Raw genomic sequence first — 21,881 nt, forward strand, 5'->3', positions numbered from 1 at the left:
CTTTAAAAAATTATGGGAAGGAATTAAGAAAGCTGCGGGTTGGGTTCATAAAAATATTATTAAACCCGTTGCAAACTTTTTGGCACCAGTAGCGAAAACGGCAGGAACTATCATAGGTGGAGTATTAGGTACTAAAGCAGGTAATCCGGCGATGGGAGCACAAGCAGGTAACGCAATTGGTGGAATTGCTGAAGGAATACTTAATAAAATAGGAGGTAATAGTGGAAAAATAAATAAATATTATTTTTATCTTAGTATCGGTTGAAGTCTTTGATAAACTTTTTCTCCTTTATTTAATATTTCTCTTATTGGGGCGCTTTTGGCGTTATTGATTCAGCAACGTCACTAATTGCTTCTTTATTCTTAAATATCCAATTTGCTCCTTTCTTCATTGTTTCCCAAACTTTATGCGCTCCTCTTTTTACTTTATCCCATAATTTTTAAAGAATCCTGCAGCCATAGTTGATTATTTCATTAAAATTAAAAATTCATTTTCATCTTTTAATTTTGATTTTTTATTTATTAATAAATGACGACTAACTATTTGGTGCCAAACACTAAACCGATTAATGGAAATGTATTTCATTCATTCGAAAAGATAAATGAAATATTCGCAAAGAATGACGGTAGAAGATATTATAGAGAACTTGAAAGTTCATGCTATGACTCTGATGCTCCATATTTTGATGATAAACAAACTCATTTAAGAATTACAAATCCGGCTCATGATGTGAACCAATTAGGTGACACATATATTAAACGCAAAGTTAAAGCAACTCTAGTTTCAAATAAAGCTTTCACATGTGATGCCGCTTTTAAATGCATGCGTTTATTCGTTGGTTACAAATCATCAAATCAAAGCTTTAAACAATTAGAAGTAGAAACCGAAAGAGGTGATGCCGGTTATCTTCAGATGGATTGCGCCCGTGAATCTTTCGCATTTGCAACATATAAACCAAAATCAGAAAGGAAAGTTAAAAAGTTTGTTCATTCGTTATATAATAATGTTCAAAAATATGATAACTCAGTATGTGGTAAATATATTGACCCTTCAGAAGTTTCAAGAATGCAAATGAAGAAGTTGATGTCACTTTTGATATATTATTCCGGTAAATGATTTGTTAGCATTTCAGGCGTTCGATGATTATCCTAAATCATTTGGTGAAATCATTCTTAAATATTATGTTTTCAGGGAACTTTAGTATTTTGTCAGGTTGACCCGTTAAGAGTTGCTGATTTACAAAATTACGTTTATGAAAAGATAACTGATGAAAATTATGAAAAGATTATGAATCATGTTTATAAATATGATCGCAAATTCCAACAAATCGGACTTCCTGCCAAATTAATTACAAGCTTAGCCGCTACATCTGCTGACGCAACAGTTGATAACGTTATTATTTCATGCACAAAGATGGAAGTTTTAGAGGATAAATGCATTACACCAGGATACGGTTTAATTGAAGAATCAGTTAAAGCAATACCACGTTTATTTAGTAAGGAAGATCCATTCATGATTCCAGCTCAACATATTGACGTTCGTTCACTAAATGGAGGTTGCATCACTCCTGAAGGTATTAGCTCAGATTTCTCATACGCTCTTCATAATGTTACAGATGTTGTGTTAACATTTCCGAAGAATGCAATGCAAAGAACAGTTTTAGAAAATCCAATGCTTCGAGGTCTTCAGGTCACTATAGATTCCAGAAACTTCCCCGATCAAGCGATGACCACAGTGGGTGACATATTCTTTACACGTATGCTTCAAGCTTCTGATTTAGATGGAGTGAATGAATGCACAGAAGAATACGAGGACTCATTAACTAGACCACTGAATGATGATAATGGCACGCCATTAGCTAGAACATGGAAAGACCAAACTTCATTCTTATGCACTATTCCAGTTCAACGTGATGGAGCGGGTATATTCTTTGATGGATTAGAAACTTTCAATTCACAAGTTACAGTACAAGTGAAAGCTTATCCAATCATTCAGGGTGAAAATGACACTTACTGTTCAAAGGTGACAAATCCTCCTCAGGTTTGGTTTACTAGGACTACGTATTGGACATGGACACCGGATGAAGGTTTGAAATATCATCCAACAGGTACACCACCACAGTATAGAAGTTCATATGATGAAATATTGATGAATAGAAATGTTTAAAATTATAAATTTATTTTTGATTAAATGGATTTAAATTCATCCACTCCTTATGAAGAATTAGCAGGAGTATATAATACATACGTAGATGATATGATTAATGAAGCATTGAGTGATAATAGAAATGCTCTATCTAAGGAAAAATTAATGAAAATTCCATATTCTGAATGTTACTTAAATTCAATCACTGCAGCAATTGGTAAACAAAATAAAGGTAAAACATTAACGATATTAAAACAAATTATCATTATTGCTAACACTTCACCCTATTCACATGTGTTAATTTATATCAACCGTTCAGGTTCACCTTCAGATGATACATTTGAATCTTTAAAGCATTTAATCAAAATTCCAATTATTTATTTATCACAAGAAGAAGCAGAAGATTATTTAAAAAACTTTTTAATGTATAAAGAATTATATAATACAATCAAGAAGCAAGGATTAGAGGATAAAATTATTGATAAACAACGGGATGAATTATTTGAAACACTTTCTATTTCAAATTTTGATAAAGAATTTTTGCATTCACTCATTTTTCTAGATGATGCGGTGAAATCAAAACTAATAACAAATGAGAAATCATATTTTAATCAGTTATTAACTCAATGTCGACACATTCAGTGTTCATTCTTTATGGCTGTTCAATATTTCAAAGCATTAAGCACAAACATTAAATCAAACCTGTCCACCCTTTTCATTTTCAGTGGTTTTAGTCGTCAACAGTTGAACGTTATGCTTTATCAAGTGAATTTACCAATGAGCATTAATGAACTTTACACACAATATCAACAATTAGGAGAACATGGAAAAATAATAGTTGATTTAAATAAAGGAGGTGTTAAATTTGATTAACTTTTTATAATTAATTTTTATTTTTTATTTATAATTAAACATGACAGAAATTGCAAATCTTCTACAGGTTCCATTAAAACAAGGGACAAACAAAAAGGGTGCATATAATAGAACTATGAAAGTTCCTGATGGAATGAAAGAATTAGTCCACATTGTTGCCGGTCTTCAAAAGGATGTTAAACAAATGAGAAACGTTTTAACATTACCAGAAGCTCAAGCATATGCCAAACGTCATGGACCAAATTGGGAAGCACATGAAGCAGACATTACGGGTCCAAATGGAAAACCTGATGGTATAAATGAAGTTTTCGTTACTGATGGTCAAGGTAATATTAAAGTCATAAATGGTTATAAATTAACTATATCTGATTATCCTAAACGTAAAGCATATAATGAACGTTATCCTATGCAATTTGATGAAAATGGAAAAGCTGTTAAACAATACATTGGAGAAGGTGAAAATGGTCCAATTAATTCATACCGTTATAATCCATATTCTTATTTCAATGAAGAATTAAATGCTATTGAAGAGGGACCGGATGGATTACCACGATATGTTAATCAGTTTGATGGTCAATATGCAAATATTAGACCTGAAATTCCAGCTAAGAAATTCTTTAAAGTTGCTTTATTCGATCCAGTGTTCAATGAACAGAAAGAAGCAATGAAAGCAGAATTTAAACCAATTCAAGTGGCAAGAATTTCTTCATCTTCACTTTCAGAAGCGTTCAAGGAATTGATAAAGAAACCACTTTATTCTCAACAAGGTTATAACTTTGATTTAATTAAAGAAAGTGATAGACGTAAATTAGAAAAATCAGATGGTTTTAAGAATGCATGTAATGAAATGATTAAAGATATTGTAAATGATAAAATAAGACTGGAAGAAACTCAAAGCAATATCAATAACATAATTGGTGCAGTTACAAAGAAAGTATAAGCAAACAATGATGAACCTTGGGATATTACCGTAACAACTAAATAAAACTTTAAATATATTTTTCTTTTTTTTATTCAATTATAAATGAGAAGACGTTTCACAAGTCAAAAGAACACAAACGCAAAAGCAGAGATTACGGTTGGTTATAACGTAAATGATGATAAATCACGAATTATTCAAAATGTTAAAGTTAATGTTAGCCCTGAATTAACAAGGTCAGCAACTCAGTCCAATTTATTAACTCGTGACTTACCGAAGAATGAGGAGAATGAAGAAAACCATGAGAATGGAGACCCAATCATTTTATCTGAACCCGGTAAAGAACCTGTTGAAATTCCCACTTATCCAACATACCCCCCGCCTCTTTCATCAAACATCGAGAACCCATATAAAATAGACATTAATTCTGAATTAATGAAAATTTACCGTGATATAATAATTAATAATTATGATTCAATAATAAATTTAATTGATCAATCCGGTTTAATTATTTTACCTTATGAATCATTAATTCACATTATCGCCATTCTTTGTGATGTTCAAGATTCAGACGTTAAGATTCAATTTTTCATAGATGATGAGGTTTCATGCTGCGGAACAGTTGCAAAAATAAATCCTATAAAGGATATTAGCACAATTAAGATATCAAAGAACGGAACAACAACTGAACTTCATTTAACATATAATGATATTTATAATAAAATAGTTGATGAATATAAAATATCACTTGAAAAATTCTTTGTTAAGGCTATTTAATATTCAAGCATTAACATTATTGAATAATAATCCTTTGAATCATAATCAATAATAATTGACCTTTCACCAGTTTCTATCGTTTGTTTTATTTCTTTTTGTTCCTCACTATCTGGATCGGTCATTGTAATTGTTTTTGTTATAGTATCAGCTTTATTTTAACTTCAATCTTTTTCCATCGGGATATTTAAACCAAAATTCCAAAAATTCGATATTGTCAATCTGTTCATATTTTAATCTATCAATTACATTTTTAATACCATCTGAAAATCTTATGAAATGGTCATTATATGGGTTTGATTGAACTAAATTTGAATGAAGTGAAATATAACCTGTTGATGAATATGACATTGACTCATATTTTCTGAAAACACTAAAATTTATAACATGAATGAATTTCTTATTCGTTGAATTTATGAATTCTTGAGGTAATCTTATTCTAGTTTTATTTATCACTGGAAAATAACGCTTTACCATATTTTTAATCGTAATAAAAATGTCAATTATCAATATTATTTCGAATAATAGCTGTGAATTAAATTTAACAGTTAGCGGAATTTATAATGTTACTCTCGTTTCTGTGAGTGGTAAATTTAATCCCATTCTTTTAGACCCTTCAGATTATATATCATTTATTAAAGATGACCTTGAAAAAACGTATGATATGTATATAAATAATGTGATAGCGAAATGGGATATTAACATGATTTTAAGTTATTTAAATGAATCATTTATTGTATGGTATGAAGAAAATTTTAAATCAAAACCCGATAAACTTTTTGAACTTGATGAAATAAATAACCTTATTAAATTTCCGCTGAAAATTAAATTTTGTACTCCTCATCTTCGTTCATTGTTGGGATATTAAATTTTGAAAAAGATGTTGGGGATGTTTTGTATTCTGACACTGGTTCCAATTTCATTTTAATCAAATGTGATAAAGTTAATACCCCAATGAGATTTTCACATCAAACATTAGACCCTAACTCTTACCCATCAATACAAAACATTTTATCCATCAACTTAAACACATTTTCTTTATCATATCCGTTTCAATTATCTGGGAATTCATTTATTCTTCATTCAAAAGATTTATCAAATATTAAATTTAGAATAACCGACCTATTTGATTGTGATTTAGAATTTATGAATGAAATATTATGGCAATTTCAAATAGAAAAAATAGGTGATGAGATAACGGATTAAATATTTATTTTTAAATCATAATAAATGATTAAACAACAGCAACCACAACAACTTAAGGCACAAAGCACCCAGGTCCCTCAGACCATTACATACGCCATATATGCATATAATTCAAAGACGGCAGAACAAACGCAAAGGTTGAAATATGGAGATTTGGAGATAGTATTGAAAAATGACCATTTCGAATTCGTTTGCAAAGGTGGTGCAGTGATATCAAATATAAAAGAAATTTTATTTATGAATTCAAAAATTAAAGGAATAACGGATGATATAACATCAATTCCACCAGAAGAACAGAGATATTACGCATTAAATGCATTTCCTAAAGTTTTGAAGATTGGAAGATTTAATTTAAATGAGGAATTCATAGAAGGTTTCCTAAATGACATAATGAAGAGGGCGGATAAGGAATATGTGGATAGTGAGTTAATGAAGAAGGCAAATTTGGTTTATGTTGATGAAAAAGATAATGAAATTAAAGAAAGGGTTGAATGGTATCATGAATGGACATCAAAGATTTTAAAAACTAAAGCCGATACAGGATGGGTTTCAGGATGTTTAGACCTTAAAGCAGATAAAACTTATGTTAACGATGAGTTAGAGAAGAAGGCGGATAAGGAATGGACATTGGAGACTTTTAAAGTTAAAGCTGATACAGGATGGGTTTCAGGATGTTTAGACCTTAAAGCAGATAAAACTTATGTTAACGATGAGTTAGAGAAGAAGGCGGATAAGGAATGGACATTGAGACTTTTAAAGTTAAAGCTGATACAGGATGGGTTTCAGGATGTTTAGACCTTAAAGCAGATAAAACTTATGTTGATGAAAATTATGCAAAGAAGTCGGAAGTAAATGATGTGATTACAAGCATGAAAAATGAAATACTTCAAACATTATATCCTGTTGGTTCTATTTATACGTCAATGAACTCAACAAATCCCGCAACAGTTTTAGGTTTTGGTGAATGGAAGCAGATTGTAGATAAATTCTTATACTGTGCTAGATATTCAAAGACGGCAGGAGGTTCGAAGAAAATTAAAGAAGCAAACCTTCCACCGCACACTCATACAGGAACTACAAACTTTTCTGGCGACCATAGCCACTCATTAAGAGACCACCCATTATACAACTCAGACTATGAAGCCGGTTATGATGTTTTATCTCCAGATTATAACCATTCAGCAAAAAAGACTTTTCGACAAACTGAGCCAGGAGGAAATCATGTCCATACTTTCACAACAAATCCAACAGGCTTGGGTAAAGATTATATGCCACCATTTATGACTGTATTTGCATGGTATAGAGTTTATTGAATGAACTAAATATATTTTATGTCTGTAATTAATTAGGTAATGAAGTAATGGATGAACTGCAGAAATATATTTTATCGTTAATGTTTACGTTAATGGTTTCAGGTTATTCAATAATTAATTATTTTTGAATAACTGAGGGTGTCACTATGTCACCATGTGTCACTCGGTTAATTAACTTCTCTGAAAAAATGAGACAACATGACATTTTGACAACAGTCATGGAAATATATTTTATCGTGAATGTTTACGTTAATGGTTTCAGGTTATTCAATAATTAATTATTTTTGAATAACTGAAGGTGTCACTATGTCACCATGTGTCACTCGGTTAATTAACTTCTCTGAAAAAATGAGACAACATGACATTTTGACAACAACACAGGAGGAAGGCACTTATGAATTATTTTTGAATAACTGAAGGTGTCACTACGTCACCATGTGTCACTCGGTTAATTAACTTCTCTGAAAAAATGAGACAACATGACATTTTGACAACATTTACGAAAATTTGATGCAGTCCAAAAATAAAGTTAGTTTTAAAATTATTTTTATTCCTATATAAATGACAGTAACAAACAACAACAGCAACTATATCATTTCTGATGAACAAGTTATTGATTCATTAGCTGAGGAATTAGTTGTGGCAGAAACTAAAACCCTCAACGAAAGAATTGGTGAAAACAAGATTGATTTACATAACTACCTCAAACATGATGGAGGAAGAGGAATGAAAACTGGTACAGCTTTATTAGTAAATAAAATTTCAAATTTAACGATTATAGATGTTGATATCAATAAATCGTACAATGATGAACTTAAAGAAACAGTTAGAAAAGACATTTTATCAAAACTTTCGGATAAAGATGTTATCGTTAAAACTGCATCAGGAGGTCTTCACATTTATTGCAACACTAATTTCTTCTATTCAACCTCGAACAGAATGATTAAATGTTATTCCTGCAATGATTATGATATTGACATAATGACTTCTATTGATGATTCAAAGCGTTCATTAGTGGTTATGGCTGATTCAAGAGTTCGCAAGAATGCAACAGAACCAATCAATACATACTCATTCATTCGTGGAAGTTATGATTCAACATTAACTAGAACAGTGAATGATATATTAAATGATTTGAATATTAAGGTAAGAGTTGAACAGAAGAACGAAGAAATAAAGACTATCATGAATGAAAACAAAGATGTAAACATTGACGATAAACTTGCCCAGAGCATAGTTGATGGCATCTGTGATTTTGAAGTACATAATGATGGTGGAAACATGAATTTGGAAAAAGAAGTTACATTATTCACACTGTTTCAAGCAATTAATTCGTTACCAGATCATTTAATTAATGAAGCATACGATAACGTTTATAACTTCTGCAGTTTAACTGAAAATGCAAAAAGTAATTTTGAAAAAGCACGTAGTAGATATGCACATTTAATGACTTCTCCATTTGTTTTAGTGAAGATTCTAAAACTATATCAAAAGGAATATTATGATGAATATGTTTTACCTTTATTACGTAAGCCAAAAATAACATTTGATATCAAACTTGATGACTCGTTTTTGATAACAGATATTAGACGTAAAGCTGAAAATCATCAGTATAAAAACAGTTCTGAAGTAATTGAGGATTTATCACGTGTAATCCGTTTTGTAGATTGTGGAAATAAATATTTCATTCAAAAGGACTATAATATCCACGACAAAATGAATTAAATATCATTCGTTCTTCAGTCAAACATGAAAGAGTCACTCAAAATGATTAAATTATTTAAAGAAGAAGGTAAGACCATAACAGCATGGGATGTACTACTAAATCAATTGTCTTCATTAACCGTTAAGGGTGTTTGCTTTAAATCTGATTCCCCAGATGTTTTCTCAACGTTTCAAGGTTATAAATACAACGTTCTCGAAAAGCCTGATTACTCAAAAATTGAGATGTTTATGGATTTCATTAAAGAAGCCATTTGTGATAATAACGATGAAGTGTATAAATATCTACTCGGCTGGATTGCATCAATGATTCAACATCCCGGAATCAAGAATGAAACAGCAATTATTTTGAAAGGACTTCAGGGAACAGGTAAAAACAGATTCACAGACATTATTTCTGAACTTCTCGCTGGTTATTCATGTAAAAACATTACCGAAATAGGTGAGCTAACGGGTAATTTCAATTCAGTAGTTGAGAATAAAATGTTTCTTGTACTTAATGAACTCAAGAATGTAGGTGAAGACAGACTCGCAAACTTCAACGCTTTGAAATCAATTATTACGGATAATGAGATTAGAATTAATGAAAAGAATCAACCCAGAAGAACTGCTCAGAATGTTGCCAATTTCATTTTCGTAACTAACAACGTCTACCCTGTCAAAATTGAAGTTGGAGACAGAAGATACGTAGTTTTAAGAGTAAATGGTAAATTTAAGGGTCAATTTGATTACTTCAAGAATTTAATGGATTCATGCACAAAGGAATTTTATGATAACCTTTTAACATATTTTATCAATTACGACCTTTCATCATTTAATGTACGAATCATACCGATGACTGAAGCCAAACAAGATTTAATAGAATTATCAACAAATCCTTTAGATGTATGGATAAATACACATTATGATGAATTGTGTGCAGGTATGACATGTAAAAATGCGCTATTCTGCAAACCATCAGACATGAAAGACAAGAATTTCCAAATGAGCATTAAGGATAAATGTGATAAGAAACAGGTAAGAATAGATGGTAAACAAACATGGTGTTATGTTTTGAAAGAAGAAATGAAAGGATTATATAAACAGGTTGAACCAAACGATAATGAGGATTCATTTACTGACGATGAAATACCTGTAAATGAGGCAGTATAAAGTATGATTGGAATTTATTTTTGCATTAATCCTCCTGTGTTGTCAAAATGTCATGTTGTCTCATTTTTTCAGAGAAGTTAATTAACCGAGTGACACATGGTGACATAGTGACACCTTCAGTTATTCAAAAATGCTTCATAAATGCCTTCCTCATTAATCCTCCTGTGTTGTCAAAATGTCATGTTGTCTCATTTTTTCAGAGAAGTTAATTAACCGAGTGACACATGGTGACATAGTGACACCTTCAGTTATTCAAAAATGCTTCATAAATGCCTTCCTCATTAATCCTCCTGTGTTGTCAAAATGTCATGTTGTCTCATTTTTTCAGAGAAGTTAATTAACCGAGTGACACATGGTGACATAGTGACACCTTCAGTTATTCAAAAATAATTAATTATTGAATAACCTGAAACCATTAATGAAAACATTATTTTTGGGTCATTTACACTCATTACGATGAAGTCATGACAAATCATTTCCGGGACTGTTGTCAAAATGTCATGTTGTCACAAACTTTAGAACGGCATAATTTAAATTTTTATTTTTATCATAAATGAATATCCCACAAGCTCAAAATTTACCACGAATCATAACAAGGGAGGAAATGATAAAAATGATGCAAGAACATGTTAAAAATAACAAACCACTAAAACTGAGAAAATGTGGTTATGCAGTAATGATGGAAAGAGAGATGTTGTCAAAGAGGAATAAAAATTAAATTTGGATTGAGTTTAAAAATTCATCTTTATTAAATTCATCTCTTCCAATCAATTTATTTATTCTATTAAATTCTTTTATTTTTGCTTCACTCAGTTTAAGGATTGAACGGTAAGTTTCTAATTTTTTGATTATTTCTTCATCGTTTTCAGTTCCATTAGTTTTATGGGCATCAACCCCACCGCATTGCGGCTTCTCTTTGTAATAGCATATTTTTGATTTAATTCTGTTTAGTTTCTTTTTATATTCATCGTCTGGACTCTTGACTGCTTTGTTGTCACTCATTTCTTACGAAATAAAAAAAATTAAATATTATTTAAATATAATGGAGTAATAAAATAAATCGGAATTTCTATTAATTTATTGTCAACTTCAACTAATGCATTGCCGTTAATATATCTAACAAATTCAGCTATTGTGTCAAATCTTCGTCTTCTTTTTGTCATTGATTTATTAGTTTTTCCATAATCGAGATGAATCAAAACTTTATCCCCTTGTTTAAAATTCATGAGCCCCGAATTAATTTGTTCACGTTTAACATCATTTAACTTTTCCATTTGCTTTCTAATATATTCCCATTCTTTTGAAATATCATTTTTCATTTCCACTGGTTTCATGTTTATAGTTCTATGCCATGTATTATTATAATAATATACTAACTGTTGTACGATGGAGTCATGATTTCCATCCCAGTATATCTGACCGTTAACCCCTAACGCATCTCTAAGAGTTCTCATTACTGCATCAACTATTTTATTATGAAACGTATATGGAGAGGATGAAAAGTAAAAATTAATTTGTGGGAAATAATGAGTCATAGCTGCCTGAAATCCTTTATCACCATCACCCCTGATATTATCTACTCTTTCATGATCTAGTAAGTATTGTATAGCTCTTCTTGTTTCCTGTTCTGTTTTCCCTTTCACTGGAATGCAATATAAATATCTAGTGTTAATGTTAATGGCAAATAAATAAGTAACTTTTCCTTTTGAATATTCTAAATGATCAATTTCGTATGAATATGGATATGGTGCAAATGAGGGGCGACTAAATTTTTCCTTTAATGGTTGAATTTTTGGGTCAATTGGTTTATTTAATATCTTGAAATCCTTTTTAAAATCTTTTTGCTTCTTTAATGTTTGAAATGGATATAATAAAGTGAATGATGAAGGATTAACTGAAGGAGGAGGTGGTACTGTCGTTGGAGGTTTTGGTGTTGCAAGTGGTTTAATTTTATCTGCTTTGATTTTGGATTTCATTCCTTCCTTCATTAATTCTGGATGTATTCTATTCATTTGTTTTAAATATGCTGTATATAAAGGTTTGATATACTTTCCCGCTTCGAGTTTATGTTGAAGGATGAATTCCAAAAGTTGATCTTCATTTAAAAGTCGGGCTGAATATGGTTTAACTAATGAATCATAAATTAAAGCTTGTGCATCATTTATGGTCTGAAGGACCTGGGTGTTTTGTTCCTTTTGTTTTTGTGGCTCAGGATTATATAATTTATATAATTCATCAATATCTTCTTCTGTTAATACTTTATTTTTGAAATCTTTCAACTGTTTAAGCTGTGATTTAGTTTTTCCCTTTGAATATTCATTATTTTTAATTTTGTCTTTAATTTTAGAAATTATTTTATCATGATATTTCAAAATTTCATTTTTATAATATGGATAATAATATTCCATATCATCACCCGTTATATTATTATTATATTTTTGGAGATATGATTTTAATTCATAATAACTAAGAAATTTTTGATTAAGTACTAAATCAGCAATTAAATTTTTTAAATCTGTGTTATCCATTTATATAAAAATAAAATCAATGTTTTAAGGGTGCCCACCTCTTTGAATCATAGTATCAAAACCATCATTAACGGTTCCTTTTGTCTCTTCTGTGGTATTTTATTAAATAAATGGCATACAACATCCATTTTCACAACATACAGCCTTAGTGTGTGCTCCTGTTAATACAGTCTTACCAATTGTTAAGCGAGTCATTACCCCGTTTTTAAGTTGTAAATTAATATTCTGACCATCAAATATCACTTTATCATTTATTATATCTAAATAATTTTTAGGTGTTAATTGTTTATTTTGTCGTAAACTAACTCCTTTCATTTTTTGCGCAATCTTTTTAAAATCACTTCCATCAATTGAACCGTTGAATGATGTATAACACTTGGGGCATAAAGCAACCATGTTATCACCTTGTTTCTCAATTGCTAAACCCAATAATTTTTTCTCATGTGCTTTTTCTTCAGCTTTATTCTTTAATTTAGGTTTAAATTTCTCATCAAAACAAAAGAAATCAAATGGTGCGAATTTGAAAATGTTTTTATCATAAAATTGTTTATCGGTAACAATTGCTTGAAATGCTTGAGTGTTAGGAAGATTTGGATCGCCAGCAATAGCCCAATAAGATGAATCAGTATCACCTTCAATGAAATGAAAACGATTAACATCCATGCATTTATACATAAAATCATAAATGAAAACCAAATACCAGTATTTTGCGTTATCTAAAGTAAAGAATGCCTCTTGTAAACATGTTTCACATCTATAAAATCTATCTTTGAGCATCAGTTGATATGTATCTTCACTTATTTCTCTTATGTTTTTAAACTTATTTGACATACATGCAACGCGTGCCTTCTGTGCATTCATTATTTTAGTCTTTGCGTAATTTTGTGTATTCATTGCATCGTAACCATATGATCCATTAAGTGAAATCTTGCAAAATAAACTTTTTCCTTTATTTCCTTCTAATTCAGCCTTTTGTCTTTCGTTCATAAATTTGTTCGCAAATTCATTAAAACAAGTGTTTTTCGTAAATGTTAAAATTGATTGAATATCATCAATGATAAAATGAAATCTGTCTATTAGATACCAAAGATAATAAGAAGAAAATGGTTGATATTGGTTGTGTGTTGATGCTAACTGAGTTAATTTTCTCTGTTTCTGGTCAACCGGTAGATTGTTTGATTTCATGTAATTATACATAAAACTACCAATTGTTTTTTCATCTGTTGAAGAATTTAATGACTATTATGCCAATAATAAAAAATTATTTGAAGAATTGACAACATGTAAATTGAATAAAATGTTTAAAGTTGATGGATTCAAAATTTCAAAAATAAAAGGAGTGGTTAGTTTGAAATCTATTCCTCAATCAAGAATCACCTCATTAATGAAAATAGATGATTTAACAAAAAGAATAGAAGAGATTGAAGAAAGAATGAATCAAATAATTGATTTCATAAATTCAAATAATCATTAGTTTCTAATTTTTTTACCCGTTTATGTGGTTTTTCATTATGACTCCGTTGATTCCATTCAGGATTTAAACAATGTTTAATTAATCGTGGAATAGCTGACATTATCTATATATAACTTCTTTTATAAGTGATGAAATATATTTCATTATGTATGGGTTGAGTGTAAATGTCTTACGATTTGAAAATTTTTTAAATCTTGATTTATTCAAAAACGTAAGAATAAAAACCGTAAGAATCATACATTTTTTACTTCATATGTTAAAAAAAATGATACAAAATCGTTCAATATTGTATGAATTCTTACGTTTACAAAAAAAGTCACACAACCCTTCCACATATACTACTAACTTGTGTATGCTGCCAAAAGGTTATATGGATAAAATTGCAAGCATATCCCTTTTTCATATAGCGATACACTTACTATAAACATAATCAAAATTCATAAATGATATCCAAAACCTTTATGATAAGTGCAATTCGCATGTATAACATGATATTTTTCCTGCTTATAATTTTCAAAGATATTGTATTTGGTAAAAAGTGTTTATATTGCTTTAAAATTTTTTCAATGTCCGGTCAAGACAATTATCCAAATAAATACAGTGAGTTACGAAGTATCTGTAAATACTACATCGACTCATACAATGCGTTGTATCAGCTAAAAACGGAAAATGAAGAAAAATTAAAGTCGATTTACAAAAATATTAAAACAGAGTTGATTGAGTCAAGGAAATATCCACCCCAAATTATAATAAAAGATATTTTAAATATCATTCCGAATAATAATCGCTATACAAAGTCATATTTATTTCTTGCCAAACTCATATCTGATGATTATCATGTGAGAACGGCCAAAAATGTTAAACTTATTTCAAACTTCTTGTTTTATAAAGAATATGGAATTCGATTAAACACGTTTGATGATTTCAGAAATCTTAAGTCACAAAATCTCAATATTCATACAGAAGATACTATTTATAGAGCAATAATGTATAATGACAAAGAAAGATTCATTTCATTCATTGAAACAGAAGGATTTGATAAAAATCAAACACTTAAAAGTGAATTATATCCAAAAACTTACTTCGGTCTATCATTCCTTGAACTATGTTGTTACCACGGAGCAGTTGATTGTTTCAAATTATTAAGAACTAAATTTAACTCAGAAATAACTCAAACATCTCTAAAATTTTCATTTTTAGGAGGAAATCCAGAGATCATGAGTGAATGCTTGAAATATCAGAAACCAGATAGAATTTGCATGGGATATGCAATTATTTCACATAATATTGATTTTGTTACATTCTTGATGAATGAATACAATATAGAAATCGATTTATCATTTTGCGGATGGCATAATAATCTTGAATCATTTTTAGTTTATTTCGATCAAATTAATGATATTAACAACTGTTTTGTTAATTCTATTATATATAATGTATCATTCCTATGCAAATATTTCCTTTCACTCGGTGCAAATATCAATGAAAGAGATTTTCTTCTTCATCATGCAGCATTTCTTAATAATAGAGTAACAGCCGAAATTCTAATTTCTCATGGCATAAGCATCAATGAAAAAGATAATCATGGGGAAACAGCTCTTCATAAGGCAGCAGAAAATAATTGTAAAGAAACAGCCGAGTTTCTTATTTCACTTGGTGCAAATATCAATGAAAAAAATGATAGTAGAGAAACGGCTCTTCATAAGGCAGCAGAAAATAATTGTAAAGAAACAGCTGAACTTCTTATTTCACATGGTGCAAATATCAATAGAAAAGATTTTCTTGAAGATACCTTACTTGAAATTGCAGCATTGAATAATTGTATAGAAACAGCCGAACTTCTTATTTCACTTGGTGCATATATCAATGAAAAAGATGCTCATGGAGATACAGCTCTTCATATGGCAGCATGTAATAATTGTATAGAAACAGCCGAACTTCTTATTTCACATGGTGCAGATATCAATGAAAAAAATGATCATGGAGAAACCGCCCTTCATAATGCAGCAGAATATAATAGTAAAGAAACAGCTGAAATTCTTATTTCACATGGTGCATATATCAATGAAAAAGATAATCATGGAGAAACAGCTCTTCATAAGGCAGTAGAAAATAATTGTAAAGAAATAACAGAACTGTTTATTTCACATGGTGTAAATATCAATGAAAAAGATGAATATGGAGAAACAGCTCTTCATAAGGCAGTAGAAAAAATTGTAAAGAAATAGCAGAACTTCTTATTTCACATGGTGCAAATATCAATGAAATAAATGAATTTGGAATAACAGCTCTTCAAAAGGCAGTAGAAAAAAATGTAAAGAAATTGCAGAACTTCTTATTTCACATGGTGCAAATATCAATGAAATAAATGAATTTGGAATAACAGCTCTTCAAAAGGCAGTAGAAAAAAATGTAAAGAAATTGCAGAACTTCTTATTTCACACGGTGCAAAGACAATTATTCTAGAGTAAACTTTTTATAATAACAATAAAAACAAATAATCATTTATGATATTTTGGTTTTTGATTGGTATCCTGTATTTTTCCTAAAATTCATTTTTAGCATATTACAGCATAACATCTAATTCATTAACGAATACCAGTCATGAATCTGTGTAAAGAAACTGTTTGTATTGGAAATAACGCCGAAAAGATATCAGATTTATTCAAAAAAAATATGTTTTAAAGCTTATCTTATGGTAAGATATTTTAGTTGATGATAGCATATGTCTATTTTTATAAAATTTTAATATGAAGTATCAAATTATTGCCAAAATTTTTGTTTACACGTTAGCGGTTTGAATTTCAATGAAATCTCGGAAAGGCAGCTTTCAGACACTCAGTAAATTTGGCCGCCTTCACTTCGATGACGCAGATACACCTGATATAGGCGATATAGATGAGATTCTTTCCGAGCTAAAATCATTCGATCGCAAATCAAGAGTAAAAAGAAAAAGTTTAAAAGCAGGAATTAGCGAGCGTCTTTTAGCAGGAGAAAAGGCTCAGAGGAGGCCTCGAAAAATCACTAAAACGGTTCCAAAACACACAAAGCAGCCTCCGACAATTCCTCAAGCCACTTTTAAAAACGATTCATCTACTGATGTCCCTGGCGCTGACCAGTACAATCCTGATTATGAAGTGCTATTAAAGCGAGCTCCTTCGCTTAGTATTTCTAATCTGCCAAAAACAGTAAATTACGACCCAGATACCATGACAATGCGTCAAATGGTTGATAGCTGGTCAAATATACGTATTGCTAACTACTTAAATTCAAGAAAAGAAATACAAGAACCAACATACAACGAATTCAAGAAAGAAGATAAAGTTCCTGGAATTATTTCAAGAACTCAACCGACATACGTCAAGAATAGATTCGAAACAGATACTCCTGCCCCTAATCATTACAATATTTCTCGAGATGTCTCGAAATCTTCGATTCTTCCATTTCATGCTCAAGCACCTCGTCCTGATAATGATTCAGGACCTGATAGAACTCATTTTGGCCTTGCTGCTTCAATTGATGCAACAAAACCGAGATCTGTTTCACATTTACTTCCTCCAAACATCTCTCGTGATAAATCTAAAGACATCAAAACGAATATTTGGGAAGAAATCGAAAATGAGCAAAAAATTTTGATGAATCAACTCCAAAAACCGAAAGATACAAAGAATTCCGCACCGAAACCAGTTAAGCCACGCTACGTACCTAAGCCTGATGTCAGTCCTTTCGCTCAATTCATGAGAACTGAAGCACCAGATGTCGAATACGACGTTGAAGGCAATTTGAGAAGCCTTAACAAGAAAATTCCTCCTCGTGAGAACTTCGGAAGAAGATTGGATGACAGCGATCGTGCAATTTACCAAAAATCTGAAGCTCCTGACGTAATTTATCCAAATACAAACGACGCATGGCTTAAAACTATACCGTCATCAGGAAATGCCCCATCATTCGATCAGATGCACGATAGAAAAGAAGCTTACGCTTACATGCCAAAAACATGTGGAGGAGGATACACTTATGTGGAGACAAACTGGAACAGAGGACAGGCTGTTCGTTTCGACCTCATGGGTAAGAGGAAATTGGTGCTTGAAGTTCCCCCTCAATACAAGCAGGGAAGATCATCTTCTCAATGCGCTGCAGTTTTTAACTGAATTGTTTTATTATTTTGTTTGTTTATTATTTAAAATTTTGATATATGAAAGAAATTTTTCTCTAAACCTAAGAATAAATTTGGTATTTTTTTCATAATCGAATTTATTAAAACCTTCCATATGACTTATGATCGCATTTAAAATCATTGGTTATAGTATGATTTTCAATGAAAAAAAAAACAAAATCAATTTTTATTTAACTGAAAGAAAGTAAGGTAACGTAAGTATTTACATTAAACATCGGAGTGTTTACGCATGATTGATCTGAGAAGGTTTGAATCCTTTAATTTATAAAGATATTTTGTAAATTTCTTTTAAAGAATAACAAACGATCAAAATTATCATCTTTCTGATGCTTCATGCAATTTCATATTTAAAAGTTTAAATAATTATTGTAATAATAAAACAATTGAAAATTTTCGATTAATCATTCGTTTTTCTGAGATTTAATAGTGTAGACGTAACAGGAACGCAAATTACTTCGTCATCTCTAAATAAAAGGACACATTCTTGATTTTTTGACGCTGAATCATTCTTATAATCAGTTAAATTGCCTTGAAATGTAGCCTCTTCGCCATTCTTAAGTGTATGATAAATATATCCAACATCAGGTTTCTCAGAATCTCTTACAAATTTTCGAGAAACAGTTCCTTCGCCTTGCATTGACTGAGGAATATGCAAATACTTTACACGCATGTATGTATCTTCGCTTTGGTCAATTCTGAATGGAACTGGTTCTTTATAACTTACTTTTTTAGACATATAATACTAAAAAGTGACAACTACTCACTTCGCTTTCCAAAAATGAAGGAAGACACTGTTCTCAGATATATTTTATTCGGTAAGGTTCATCACATCCATCTTCCACTATGAGGTGATGGTTTTGAATACAAAAAAGGGAATTTTATCAAAATTTTCTCAAGGCATAAAAATGATCAGATTTTACTATATAATCTGTAATGTAGGTGTATGAAGTTGACATTTTAATCCATAACAAACAAATATTTTCTATATTTAAACTGCAAATTAAATTAACAGCAGGAACTTGAATTCGAATGCTCAGAACTAGCAAGAGAGTAGTAATTTGAATCTTCCCTAAGGCCTGCATGGCTATTTTTAACAAGACTTCCAACTTCTTGGAATAATAAATCAACATTTTCTCCTGATTTCGCGGAAGTGAATATACATGACATCTTATTTTTATCAGCCCATCCAAGTAATGGTGTAGGATCGTAATCTGGAACGAGATCTTTTTTATTGCCTGCTAAAACTAAGCAGATGTCTTGTGGCAAAATATCTTTAAAGTTTTCAAACAAAACATTAAGATTTGATACTGCGTCTTTTTGAGAAATGTCTACAACGATGATGCAAGCCTGTGCACTTCGAAGATAAAGTGGAATGAGTGATTGAAATCTTTCTTGCCCAGCTGTATCCCATATATTGAGGCAGATAGGCGAGTTGGCAATCACAACATCCACTTTTACATAGGCTGCTCCAATTGTAGTGGCGGCGCCTTCAGTAAAGACACCGTCTGAGAATCTTTTAACAAGAGAGGTCTTGCCGACACCAGAATCGCCAACTGTTACTACTTTAAATTCTGGTATGTCGGAATCCATTTTTCTCTAAAATTTTCTATCGTTCAATTTTATCCAGGTTCAGAAGATTTTGAGAGCGATCATCGGTTAATAAACATCAAGGTTCTTGAAAATATCATAATTATTAAAAATATTTAAGCCTGTCAAAAACATGCGTTTTATCTTCAGTCCATTCAAAAGTGATAGCCACGAATGGCATTTGGTAGAGTTCGAGTGATTGGGTATATGTCATAAAATCCTTACTTTCCGTAGTCAAGGGGTTCAGTAGTGAGTAAGATCCAACATTTTTTTTCAAAAAGTAGTGATTAACTATTCATTACATGGAATTACGTAGAAAAGTGTGAATCATGGAAGGAAATTCACAGATTTTAAGTTTTTGGATTTAAATAAATTTGAAAATATGAAATTAAGCATCAAATGAAGAAAATTAAGTTGAAAATATGATTTTTGTGTAATTTAAGACAACTTCAAAATTCCAAAATTTTCGTATTTTTATAATTTTAATGAAAAATTCTACAAATTTCATTTTAAATTTTGATTTTTGAAATTTTTTTGGAAAATTTAAGTTCATTTTTTGACCAGAAAAATGGGTTAATTCGTTTAACATATCAATGGAAATTATATTTAGTCCATTTATATTGAAATTAATTTTCTGGACTAATTTATCTATGAAAAAATCAATTTCAGTGATTCACATATATAAAAATAGCTTTGTTTGAGACTATTATTCCTTATTCTTGAAGCATGATTCTTCATTTTTATTCTTGCAAAATGTCTGAGGATTTCAAACTTTTTGAAGTCAGATTTGATGATGAGGGTATTGAGACACCGACATCAAAAGCTGAATTAGGTCAAGAAGACGAGATCAAAAAGGTTCTAATTGGAAAGGAATTACTTTTGAAAAAAAGACATTATACATTAATCACTCGTATGATCGAGGGCATAATTCCAGGCGGAACAAAGAAAGAACAACAAAGCATTTGGTTCCCTTTTTATACTATTTCAGCCTTACAAATTTTAGAATATCCGCAAGGTGAAAAATTCGATGAATTTAAAGCCAAATGTACTAACTTCCTCAAAGACAGAATCCTTGAAGATGGAGGATTCTCAGGATATAAACAAGATTTTACAAATACGATTTCATTATACGGAGTAATAATAGGAATTATGGCAATTAGAACTGAAGAAGCATATAAACTTATCGATAGAAAGAAAATTTACGATTTATTGATTTCTCTTAAGCAGCCAGATGGCTCTTTTCTCGTTTCAATAGATGGAGAAAGCGATATCCGATCTACGGAAGTTGCAATTATAATTTCGAAGTATTTAAACATTCTTGATGACAAAATATCCGAAAAAACAGCAGATTACGTTCTTTCATGCCAAAACTACGATGGAGGGTTCTCTCCAGTACCACATTGCGAGTCTCATGGAGGATACATTTACTGTGGCATTGCATGCCTTGCAATACTAAACAGATTAGAAGATATCAACTTAAGTTCTTGTATACGCTACTTATCTTCAAGACAAAGCGAATTTGCAGGTGGATTCAACGGAAGGACAAACAAACTCGTTGATACATGCTACACATTTTGGATTGGAGCAACAATGAGAATTATTTGCGATCATTTCAAAATCCCTGAGTTCTGGGATAAGAACTCCTTGACACAATACTGTTTATGCGCATGCCAGTTCCTTTTCGGAGGTTTTTGCGATCATCCACCTTCACAAGCTGATCCTTTCCATACTATCTACACTTTGGCTGGAATTGGTGTTGCAGGAGACCGTGAAAAATATGAAATACCAGCTGTTGATCCGTTTTCTGGAGTTCCTCAAGAATTATCTCAAAAATTCCTAAATTACTTCTTGAATCTACAAAACTGATTCATAATAAAGGTTGTTTGTATGCTATCTATTAATTTCAATCACTTATTTCCTTCAATTAGCTAATTCAGAATATATTTTCCAAATTGAAACTCAATTTCAGAGCGAATGAACTGATATATTCTTTTCCTCAACGTCAATATC

The 21,881-nt window shown here is 30.8% G+C and overlaps 9 protein-coding genes and 1 pseudogene across 10 annotated transcripts, besides 1 other annotated feature; 7 read left to right on the forward strand and 3 right to left on the reverse strand.

Moving 5' to 3' along the window:
- Positions 1-1,591: 1,591 nt before the first annotated feature.
- Positions 1,592-11,865: a mobile genetic element.
- TVAGG3_0400830 (uncharacterized protein) lies at positions 3,436-3,537 on the forward strand (the record flags this gene model as incomplete). The annotated part of the gene is made up of 1 exon (XM_051232741.1): positions 3,436-3,537. The coding sequence occupies one exon, from the start codon at positions 3,436-3,438 to the stop codon at positions 3,535-3,537; it is 102 nt and encodes a 33-aa protein (XP_051102471.1).
- Positions 5,943-7,231, forward strand: TVAGG3_0400840 (annotated as a pseudogene). The gene has a single exon. A coding segment is annotated over exon 1 (1,289 nt).
- Positions 7,793-8,956, forward strand: TVAGG3_0400850 (Prim-pol domain family; the record flags this gene model as incomplete). The annotated part of the gene is made up of 1 exon (XM_051232742.1): positions 7,793-8,956. The coding sequence occupies one exon, from the start codon at positions 7,793-7,795 to the stop codon at positions 8,954-8,956; it is 1,164 nt and encodes a 387-aa protein (XP_051102472.1).
- On the forward strand, positions 8,999-10,105 carry TVAGG3_0400860 (uncharacterized protein; the record flags this gene model as incomplete). Its single annotated transcript, XM_051232743.1, has 1 exon — positions 8,999-10,105. The coding sequence occupies one exon, from the start codon at positions 8,999-9,001 to the stop codon at positions 10,103-10,105; it is 1,107 nt and encodes a 368-aa protein (XP_051102473.1).
- Positions 10,820-11,107, reverse strand: TVAGG3_0400870 (uncharacterized protein; the record flags this gene model as incomplete). The annotated part of the gene is made up of 1 exon (XM_001304609.2): positions 10,820-11,107. The coding sequence occupies one exon, from the start codon at positions 11,105-11,107 to the stop codon at positions 10,820-10,822; it is 288 nt and encodes a 95-aa protein (XP_001304610.2).
- Positions 11,866-12,735: 870 nt separating the features above from the next.
- Positions 12,736-13,494, reverse strand: TVAGG3_0400880 (uncharacterized protein; the record flags this gene model as incomplete). The annotated part of the gene is made up of 1 exon (XM_051232744.1): positions 12,736-13,494. The coding sequence occupies one exon, from the start codon at positions 13,492-13,494 to the stop codon at positions 12,736-12,738; it is 759 nt and encodes a 252-aa protein (XP_051102474.1).
- A 1,179-nt stretch (positions 13,495-14,673) lies between these two features.
- TVAGG3_0400890 (ankyrin repeat and SOCS box-containing protein 4 family) lies at positions 14,674-16,335 on the forward strand (the record flags this gene model as incomplete). Its single annotated transcript, XM_001318569.1, has 1 exon — positions 14,674-16,335. One exon carries the CDS (start codon positions 14,674-14,676, stop codon positions 16,333-16,335), a length of 1,662 nt encoding a protein of 553 aa, XP_001318604.1.
- Positions 16,336-16,905: 570 nt separating this feature from the next.
- TVAGG3_0400900 (uncharacterized protein) lies at positions 16,906-18,299 on the forward strand (the record flags this gene model as incomplete). Its single annotated transcript, XM_001318568.1, has 1 exon — positions 16,915-18,258. The coding sequence occupies one exon, from the start codon at positions 16,915-16,917 to the stop codon at positions 18,256-18,258; it is 1,344 nt and encodes a 447-aa protein (XP_001318603.1).
- Positions 18,300-18,446: 147 nt separating this feature from the next.
- On the reverse strand, positions 18,447-19,890 carry TVAGG3_0400910 (GTPase protein; the record flags this gene model as incomplete). The annotated part of the gene is made up of 1 exon (XM_001318566.2): positions 19,290-19,874. The coding sequence occupies one exon, from the start codon at positions 19,872-19,874 to the stop codon at positions 19,290-19,292; it is 585 nt and encodes a 194-aa protein (XP_001318601.1).
- A 734-nt stretch (positions 19,891-20,624) lies between these two features.
- Positions 20,625-21,737, forward strand: TVAGG3_0400920 (protein farnesylation; the record flags this gene model as incomplete). The annotated part of the gene is made up of 1 exon (XM_001318565.1): positions 20,625-21,737. The coding sequence occupies one exon, from the start codon at positions 20,625-20,627 to the stop codon at positions 21,735-21,737; it is 1,113 nt and encodes a 370-aa protein (XP_001318600.1).
- Positions 21,738-21,881: the final 144 nt, after the last annotated feature.

The sequence above is a fragment of the Trichomonas vaginalis genome, chromosome V (assembly GCF_026262505.1).
Source record: "Trichomonas vaginalis G3 chromosome V, whole genome shotgun sequence".
NCBI lineage: Eukaryota > Parabasalia > Trichomonadida > Trichomonadidae > Trichomonas > Trichomonas vaginalis.